The sequence below is a fragment of the Varanus komodoensis genome, unplaced genomic scaffold, assembly GCF_004798865.1.
Source record: "Varanus komodoensis strain SLA01 unplaced genomic scaffold, ASM479886v1 scaffold322, whole genome shotgun sequence".
Lineage (NCBI taxonomy): Eukaryota > Metazoa > Chordata > Lepidosauria > Squamata > Varanidae > Varanus > Varanus komodoensis.
The window spans coordinates 1070-11335 of record NW_025335803.1 but is presented as its reverse complement, the minus strand read 5'-3'; the positions used below and the strand labels follow the sequence as shown (position 1 = coordinate 11335).

At 40.6% G+C, this 10266-nt stretch overlaps 1 protein-coding gene across 1 annotated transcript; it reads right to left on the bottom strand.

The window, feature by feature from the left end:
* Positions 1–1247: 1247 nt before the first annotated feature.
* LOC123027577 (vomeronasal type-2 receptor 26-like) lies at positions 1248–9596 on the bottom strand. The gene is made up of 5 exons (XM_044438511.1): positions 9517–9596; positions 8819–9110; positions 7134–8015; positions 4933–5218; positions 1248–2149 (listed from the first exon to the last, which is right to left on the bottom strand). The coding sequence occupies exons 1-5, from the start codon at positions 9594–9596 to the stop codon at positions 1248–1250; spliced, it is 2442 nt and encodes an 813-aa protein (XP_044294446.1).
* Positions 9597–10266: the final 670 nt, after the last annotated feature.

The window sequence follows — 10266 nt, the reverse complement described above, 5'->3', positions numbered from 1 at the left end:
CCTGCTTGCCTTGATTCCTCGGTCTTACATCCCAGTTTCCTATGGAGTATAGATCTTTACAGCATCGGACTCTCCTTTCACCACCAGATACATCTGCAACTGAGTGTCCTTTCAGCTTTCACCCAGTTGTTTCATTCTTTCTGGCACTACTAGTACTAGCCCTCTGTACTTCCCTAGTAGCATATTGGACACCTTCTGACCTGAAGGGCAGATCTTCCAGCATCATATCTTTTTGCCTTTTGGTACTGTCCATGGGGTTTTCATGGCAAAGATACAGGAGTGGTTTGCCATTTCCTTCTCCAGTGGATCACGTTTTGTCAGAGCTCTCTGCTATGACCTGTCCATCTTGGGTGACCCTGAACAGCATAGCTCATATGTTCATTGAGCTATGCAAGCCCCTTCACCAGGACAATCAGTGATCCAGGATAAATATAATTAATAGAAAATAATTAAATATTAAAATTTCTAAGTAAGTGTTATGTATTTTCAATTAATATTTTTCTGAAAAAGTAAGATTAGATTAGGTTAATAACTGATCAATGCTACTAACATTATGGCTGCTCATTTTTATTATTTGCTATACTGTACAGAATAGCTTCACAGTTGAATTCCCTTTGGATCAAGAAATAAACAAGTGCTAGTTTTTGGGAGAACTCAACCAGACTGAAAATAGCTTGAGTTCTTAGAAATGTGACCAGCTGTTCTTCAATTACTCTAATACCTCAAATCATCCCTTCCCAGAGAAGCATTTATTCCTCAGACATAGAAAATAGTTGAATAATATTCAGTATATCCCTCTGAACAGGTATGATGCAAACAAACAAAAAATACAGACTATATTCTTTCCTAATAGAATTGCAGAACTAATTGATCAGTGAGATACAGTGTATTTTCATAAGTGAGGAGAATGTTTAGATAAAGTAAGATGTCTAACTAAAATCTTATGAGGTTGCATGTTTCAATTTTCTATCCTTTATCTCCTTTTAGAGGTTATAAAGATGATTGGAGCAACAATGGACAGCCCCATTATCTATATTGTTATTGAATGATCTACTTCTGTTGTTCAGCTCAGGTCTCAGCACAATAATGTAGCTTTTGGGGGAAAAGAGGCAGCACAATAAACCAGCACTGGAAGCCAAGATGCAGAAAATCTGATTAGTCATTTTAGTCAGAATTCCTTCATCCCAATTTTATGCTTTTGTGCAGAACGCAGAGAAGATCAGAGAGAAAATGAGTTTCTCTAATGTTTACTTCTTTCTTCTCATTAACTGCTCCCTGTTGTTCATGTCTGATCTGAAAACAATGATGTAGCATTTAGGGAAAAAGATGCAGCACAGTAAGCCAGCACTGGAGGTCAACATGGAGAAGATCTCCACAGCCACCATGTACTTTCCTTGGGTGCTGAGGTATGTTGGGACAAAGGACAACCACACACTGCAGAAGACCAGCATGCTGAAGGTGATGAACTTGGCCTCATTGAAGCTGTCTGGCAACTTCCTGGCCAGGAAGGCCACTGTAAAACTGACAGCAGCCAGGAAACCCATGTATCCCAAGACACAATAGAACATGAGGATGGAACCCTCATTGCATAGCAGGATGATTTCAGTAGACATGGAGTGCATGTCTGAATCTGGGAATGGGGGAGAATTTGCCAGCCACAGAGCACAGATGCCTGCTTGAATATTGGAGCAGGAGAAGACAATGGCATAGGCCAGTCTTTTTCCCACCCACTTTCTCATCTGGGATCCTGGTTTGGTTGCCATGAAGGCCAGAACCACCGAAATGGTTTTTGCCAGGATTGTGGAGAGGCACACAGAAAAGACCACACCAAAAGCAGTTTGTCGAAGAAGACAGGACACCCTATTGGGTCTTCCCATAAAGAGGAAAGGACAGAGGAAACAGAAGAGAAGGCAGATGAGGAGAATGTAGGTGAGGGTTTTGTTGTTCGCCTTGACAATGGCAGTGTCCCTCTGCCAGATAAAGAGTCCTAGGACCAGCATGGTGATCAGAGACAATAAAAGAACAGAAGAAGTGGAAATGATGGACAAGCTGTCTTCAAAAGCTAAGAAGTTTGGTTTCTTTGGAATGCATTGATTCTTGAATTTGTTTGGATATTGATGGCCTGAGCAATGGACACAGGTTTCCATATCTGAAATAGAAACATGGAAACATTGGTGAAGAGTAGCTCCGCACATCCCTTAGATTTAAGGACAGCCTCTCCAGAACTCCATGTGACCTATTTTCTGCTATCATGGAATTGTTTGAGTATGCATAATACTTTTTCGAAAAAATACCAGTTTTGCTTTCTTTGCAAAATAGATGTTTGTTTAACCTTTGCCCTCTTCTCCATGCATCATGCCCTGCCCTGATAGAAGCCTTCTAGCAGATGGTGCAAAATCTGGGGGGTTGATTAATGGTTGTGATTATTTTTCTCAATTCCTGCAGAATCAACTTTATTCTTTGTCCTTCCTCTCATGACACTGAAACTGGTGTTTTGGAGCAACTTCCACTTTTGCTTTCCTTCCAAATGGAGGAAATACTAATTTATATTTTCGTATTGGGATTTTGCTTTCTTTCCTCTGTATTTGTTGACTGAAAGTACTCAAGCAAGGAAGCAAGGACTGGATAGGTGTTGTGAAGAGATCTTTTCAATTAGTTTCTTCTGTTTTGCTGAAACACACTTTTCTTTTAATTGGTGCCCTACCTTTCTGATTTGAAAACTTCCCAACTGGACATGGAGCACAGTCATAGCAGCAAAATGGCTTCCCCTCCTGCTTTTTCTTGCTGGAACCAGGAAGGCATTTTTCATTACACACAGAAGGAGGAGGCACCTGTTGGAAAATATTGGAGGAAAGTTTTGTGAAGAAGGCATTTGAGGAAGTCATTGCACATCAAGGACGTCTTTGTGACCAGAGAGTCAAATGATATTGAATACTCAATTTCTCACTGCGCATGAAGCATGGGGAGCATCCTAAATCGTTTTTGAAGATGTGAAGATGAGAACTGCTATCTTTGGTTTGATCAGTTGCACAACCAGCTCAGCATTGCCCCTTGCACTATTCAGTGTTCTTGCACCAGTTTTTCAATGAATATAATAGGCAGTGTTTGCTGTCCTCTGTCAGCCACTAGTCCACCTAAGTCAGAATACATTGTTTTTTAGCTGCACTATACAGCTGCCAGTTTCTAGTGATTGGCCTGATGGTAAAAGTCCTTGAATCCCTCGGAAAAGTGCAAATGAATGGCATTGTGAATACCCAAAGGAGGTCACAAAATTTGTCATGTTCTTCATAGCTATGGAATAGGATCAGTAAACAGCTCTAAGCTGTGCTCAATTAGAGTCATCACAAGTTTTCCTCCACCGGCACTCTCACTATCTTACCTCTCACTTCATTGCTCTATGCTGTGGTGTATATTAAGGGGATGATGGACCTTGGCAAGAGGGGAGAGAGTGCTTATGTGTGATAATGTCAACCACCTGGGCACCTTCTTATTCCCTACTGCAAGGTGGGCTTTGACAGGAGCACCAACGATATCATCCAGATAGATCTCCAGAGCCCTCTGAAACCTACCAGATCCATTAGATTCTGGGGATGGACCATTTTACTCAGCACCTCAACCTTGCAGAGGGAGAAAGGTGGCAGAAGTCTAAACCTGACCACGAAGTCATCTGACCATGACAATGGGATAAAAGTAAAACCTCCACGTTTGGGCCACTATCCTCCTGTCCCATTGAGGAAAAGAGGTTTCGAGTGCAACTCCTTTCATGTGTTTGGCCAGTAACATGTTTAGATGTTTGTCATGACTGCCATGAAGTCCTAAGCTGCCCTGGATGGAACAGCCCTGGCATGAAGTTTGAAGTCCCCCAGAGCCAACATCCTGGGGGTCGTCAACACCAGGTCTAAGACAGTCTCCTTCAATGCAGGCAGGGAAGCTGCTTTGTAGCAAGTAGGGTGGAACACCAGCTGGATCCCTAGTCTGTCTTGAAACCTCAACTCCCAGTACAAACATTCAAGACATATGCCTCAAGGGCGACCTTGGAGAGAGGGAGAGGGAAGGAGAACCTGAACCGGAACCCTTCTTTAACTACCAATCCCTTTCCTTTGAAATTTAACATTTCTACAGCCTGCTACTTCCTATCCCTTGTAAACCTTTCCTTACTATTATCCCTCTCTTCTTTCTACTTACATTCTACAATGCCCTCCCTTCCAATACGTTTCCTTCCTGACCAACAACTTTCCTCCTTATTTTCCTCCCCATCAAATGGCTTCCATCATTTTTTCATTTTCCTACCTCTGGTATCCATCCCTACTTCCTTAAAATGTCCAAATCTATCTAACTTAGTTCATAAAAAAAAAAAAAAGCCCTCCTCTCCCCCTGTCTCCCTCCCCCTTTCCCCCTCTCCCCCTCTATCTCTCACAAACACAATTTCTCCTGTACCCAAAGGACACTAAGTGGGCACCAAAGAGGTGCCAAACTGGAGAGCCCTTTGGCATTGCATTTGTGAACCAGAAGTACCACTCAGGAGCATCAGAGCTGAAGCCAGGTATCTGAAGTAGCAGACTGGCTGGGCCATCCCTGACCACTGAAGCTCCCAGAGGGCTGCAATGCAAGATAGCTGCATCTCTGCCAGCCAGCTGATTCCTACCACAACTCAGCAGCAATTAGAAAGGCAGAGAAAACTGGAAACAGCAGCACTAGTGGCAGCATTTCCCATGATGACCAGGGACTCCAGGACATCTGGGCACAGTGTTCCACAGTCGTGCCACATTGGAAGGCAGCTGATGCAGCTACCAAAGATTCAGTCCCTACATGCCATATAGAACCTTTGACTTGGATCTGGGAATCCACTGTATCTTATATTCTCAGAAATGTAATATAGGGACTATGTTAATTTTTAAACACCATGTGTCTTCTTTTCCAAGACAGTTTTACCCTTGAATATCAGCTGAAGGATGACTTGTGCAAGAAACACTATTGGTTGTTTCCACACCTGCTCCAATTGTCTGTGCCAATGAATTTTGTCCTCATGAATGGTGAATCCTTTGCGTAGAGGAACATCATGGTCCACCCTTCCCACTTTGACCCTGACATAGGACTGATTAGGGAAGGTTATCAAGTTGGTTATATCAAAGCCTCCTTTGAACTCTCCATGTTTGTTAAACATAATTTCCTCTCCTGCACTGTTGTTGAATGAGATCTTCTGAATAAATGAGTGCAGCTAAACAAGAATCAAAGAAGATAATATGGTATATTAAGTGTTATAATATTCTAATTCACATTGTTTAAGTAGCTTAAATATATGAATCAATGAATGCAAAAATCCCATGATTAACAGCATTGTCCTGAGCACTACTGAGAGGATCTTCCAAAAACAAGCATGTCTACATACATATTGGTTTGATCCAATTTTGTCACACTTCAAGTGCAATTCTATTAGTTTTTCAAAGAAAACTGCTGACAGCTCCTAATATTCTCCAGCCAGATTTCGTATCTTGGAAGAGTCATGGAGTTTTTGGACGCTTCTCTTTTTAAAATGCAGAATATTGTACTGAAATCATTGTACAGAAATCAAAAGTTGTGATTTGAGTTGTGAATTCTCTTGATCTAGGAATGGGAAGCAACATGTGAGTGTTCATGTGTACCATTTTCAGATTTCACTATTATCTGAATGGTCCTCAGTTTTTTCCTTTTTCCCAACTGTCCTGCCTGGATGAATATTATGTATTTCCACCTGTTTCCTCACCAACTAGGTAGTACGAAAGTGCTTCTGCCACAGTTTTCAAGGGGGAAGGTGTAAAAAGTGGTTTTGTATGGCAATCGGATACTTTTGGCTTGGATAATACCCCTCTTTATACTCAGGTCCCATAGAAATCCTACCTGATGCGATCAAGGGTTGGTAACAACATAAAATCAATTACTTTTAATACATTTTAATGATCTTGTTAAATGCTTTTTGAATCTTTGCCTTTGATGGAAAAACCCAAATGGCCTCTTTAGGAAAGAAACTGAGAAAGAAGAAAGAAAATCTGCCTGCCTGAATTTCTTTTCCTTGTTTCTCTGACTTCTCTTTTCTTCTCAATCCATTCACATTTGTCGAGGAAGGGAACAATAATTGAGAAGATGAGCAATTCAGGGACGTATATGCTGTGAACCATCCAGAGAGCTCCAGATTCAGACGTGACGGTGATGGAATGTAATGTAACCATGATAATGTGTAGAAAATGGCAATAGAATGGCTTCAGAGGAACATATTCAACAACTATCTTTGAACAGGGAATCCCAGTGAAGATAAGACCTTCCAGCCCAGAATTGTATTAACATGACACAATTCTGATTTTAGGTTCTCTGTGATATGGTTGTAGGGGAAGAGACCCCTGTGAATAACATAATTGTCCTTTAATGGGAGATTCTTGAATGTTTAAAGACATACCCTTGTTTCTTTTTTAAGATCAAGTGGATAAATGGTCACTTATAGTAACTCAGTGGAAGAGTGGTTTGAAAACCATTTGATTTTTGAACAGGTGGTTTTAGCTGCAATTTAAGAAATGAATGAATATGTATGTTTGGGATGCCTTTGTTGAAGTGTATGTTGTTAATTGCCATCAAGTTGTCTCTGACTTATGACAATCCTATAAGTCAAAGCACTCAAGAATGTCCTATCCACAACACTCTTTTCACCTGTTCTAAATTCAAGACTATGGCTTCCCTAATGGAGTACATGCAGCTCGTTTTTGGCCTTCCTTTGCTCTTCTTTTCTACTCATCCTTTCAAATGTCCCTGACTTGACTGCCTTCGCCATTTAACTCTACCTGCTCATATTTTATAAGGAAAAAAAAATCATGAAGCAAAGATAAAGTTGCAAATACATTTCATAATTTCTCTTCTTATACTCATAACTAATTTGAACAGCATTTTTCTTTTACCTGTATAACTGAATCACCTGCTATGGCTATTTTCCCTTTCTAAGGACCGTTAAAAATGCATAAACTTTTATTTCCATTTCATTTCCATTTTTGTTTCATTGTTATGGATTGGTTTGGTTCGTTTTGCATGGTACAATAATAATTAAAAATGCACACCATTTCATAATCTATAAGTGATGACCATTGACTTTTGCTAGTCACCAAAATTACCTGCCAGGAACGAACACACTGAGAAGTCTGTCTTCTTCCACTCGCTATTCTTCTGTGTTTTGGTGGAGGTGAGTACAAGTTGTGTAAGGCATGAGCAATAGCATTGACAGCATTGTAAACACTGTAGCTGTGGCCAGTCATGCTCAATTCAAAAATAGACTGAGGAAGGATGTCCAGCCTCTCGTTTCCTGCACATCCTCCTCGGAATCTGAAAATGACATGTGAAGATGAGCAAGCAAATGCATATTCCCAAAAATCATTAACAAAGCCATCTTCATTGTCCCAGGAAGGATGGACAAGCTGAAGGAATTCCTGAAAACCTTCAGGTTCCTTGGTAGGAATGGTAAAGGAGAGGGCACCATGGAGCATTTGCATGTCAAATCCACTATGAATTACTAAACGATTTACATAGAAATCAATTTGTGCTGTTGTTATCCACACTCTTGCTGAGGCAAACCTCCCCTTATACTGAGGAAATATTTGCTGGACCAATGTGCTTGCAAATAAAAGCATTTCCAATGATGTAATGGCTGGAGCTTCTCCATGGATTACAATGGCATTGGCTTTGCTCCTCATTACATCTTCCACATTATGCAATAAAGCTTGAATCATTTCTTGTATGGCATCATTTATATGCAATGCTTTTTGAAACCTTAATGTGAAATTTGAACAGATCCTGTTCTTCAAAAGCAATGGCTCCATGGTTCTCAAGAACTGGTCTCCACCATCATCATCTGTAGCCATGAGCCCAATCCATATCCACTGAAAATGGAGAAGTAACTGGACCAGTCCTTGGTACTGAAGGGCTTCATTTGGGACCATGCGGTAAAAGGAGTATTGATTGTTCAGTTCATGCATGGGTTTGAATGAGCCATATGAAAGCTTGGGAAAAGGAAGGAAGAAGGGGAAGGCTGAGATTCCAGAATGAGAACAGAAGTATATGTCAGCCTCCTTGGTCCCAAAACAAGATGTGCTAAATGTAAGCTTCAGCTGCTATAACATCCTATTGTATCAACAATGATTTAACAAAGTATTCAAATAATTCATTTGACATTTGAAATGGATGATGGAGAGCAGCTGGACTACAACAGGGAGAAAAAAACTGATAGCATTGGCATAGGTAGAAGTTTAAGAAGTGCTTAAGATGGACACTGTTGTCCTTTCAACTCTTCAGATTTTAAGGGAAATGTCTTCCTATTTTAACTAGGCTTCTTAAGGAGTTATGCCTACTGTTTTTTTTTAACAGACATCCTGAAGAAGTGGCTCCAACTTATTAATGACTCAATTGTAAAAATCCTCTAATAAGTGTATTAAGTGTCCAGTGTTGGATCAATGTAGAACAAGAGGAGTTTCACAACAGCTAACCAGACTACTTCAGCTATGAAAATGGAGAAGTGAACAAGTTCTTGGTACTGAAGGGCTCCATTTGGGACCATGTGTTAAAAGGAATGGAGATTGTCCAGGTCATGGATAGGTTTGAAGAAGCCGCATGATAGCTTGGAAAAAAGAAAAGAAGATGGAGGGACGGCTGATATTCCAAAAAGAGAAGAGGAGTATCTGGCAACCTCTTCACTCCTTAAAGGATATCACTAGTCATCTCCTAGTGGGGACAAGAAAGTGGATCTTCTAAGATCCAGTCCAGCCTTCTGTCCCTTTTGCCATGCTGGCTCATGTGCAGATCCTACCTGTGGAATCTTGTAAAGTCCTAGGATGTCTGCCATGCAGGAGGAGGTTTCAAAGCTCAGTGCACCAATCACACCTACAACATTTTTTTCAATGCCACACAGATAATTAGGCACAAACTTATTTGAGTTGAAAAGCAAATCTAAAGTGGTGCGATAGGTCATCCTTGCATCAGTGTAGCTTTCCCGAATGTGGAAGCCGAGGGTGATGTTGGGCAAGATGCTGGGGTCCTCATTGACCTTGTCAATGGCAAATACAAAAGCCAGAATGTGTTGGTAGAACTTAGTCATCACCCTGCAAAGACAGAAGTCACATGTGGTTTCAGAGAAAAGGCAACGAGGGAACAAAATCATGTTATCATATTTCTGGTCTATTTTAGCTAGCACTGAAATATTCAGCAGCTTGTGCATGAGTAGAGTCAAACCAGCAAAGTTAGGGGCTAAATAGATCCTTTTGGAATGAGGAACAACATTGTGCCTTTTAAACAGATTTTACATTTGTGTACATTATTGCACCCTCAAGAAAAGAGGCAGAGATTCTGACTGACCTGTGTTTTTACAGCTGACTTGTATTTTTAAAAGTTGAAAAGCCACTCTTTTCCAGAAATGATGCATATTTGCAGGCAATTATATAAATATAAAGAGCCACTCAATATAGCTGAAGGGAAGTTCATGCTGACCTTGGATGAAAAATGTCTTACCATGGTTTGTTAAACTTCTCCTTAGAAGGGTGTTTGATGAACCTGATGCTGCGGGGACAGTAATTTATAAAAGATGCCATCCCCCCAATGAGGAAATCTCCTGGCTCGTACCAATCATGTGGAATATGTTCAGGTTCATTTCCAGTGCATTCCACAGTATACACTTTCTGAACCACAATTGGAAACAGCAGCAGTTGAAAAAGCAGCATCATTCTTTTGGCGCAATGTCCCCACACATGGAGCCTTCTTCATCTTGTCCTACATCAACAACTTGATTAGTGTGACTTGAACAAGGTGTTTTGTAGAGTACTCTGGGTGTGAAGACGGACAAGGAGACAGGTCTTGCTGCCCACAAGAGAGCATCAACATCTTGCTTCACAATCAAATTAAGAATCCTCATCTAAAGCTAGAAGTGTCTAGTAAAAATGTGAGGGTCATAAAACTGGCAAAACTTGGCCTTTGTCATCACCTAAATCTCAGCACTTCAAGGCCCCATGGGAGACATATAAATATTGCAGGCTTCCTTGATGTCCTTTCCTCCCCTGGTAAGCTGCTTGAGCAGTTGAATTATAGCAATTTTATAATAATAATGTATAACATATGATAATTCTATGAGAGGGAAACCGTTCAGCAAAGATTTCAGACTTCATGGTTCAACTTCAGTAACTGTTCTACTGAAACAAAGTGTACTTTGAGAGATGGTGTGGTGTACTGTACTTTTGGGTACTTTTAATGTTTAATTCTATACTA

Excerpts from the sequence above, each read along its gene's own strand:
- LOC123027577 (XM_044438511.1), bottom strand. The coding sequence starts at position 9,596 with ATGGCATCTTTTATAAATTACTGTCCCCGCAGCATCAGGTTCATCAAA. Across the intron at positions 8,016-8,818 it reads GACTTTACAAGATTCCACAG|CTTTCATATGGCTCATTCAA; the intron begins GTAGGATCTGCA and ends CCTTTTCCCAAG. Across the intron at positions 2,150-4,932 it reads CCTTCAGCTGATATTCAAGG|ATATGGAAACCTGTGTCCAT; the intron begins GTAAAACTGTCT and ends TTTCTATTTCAG.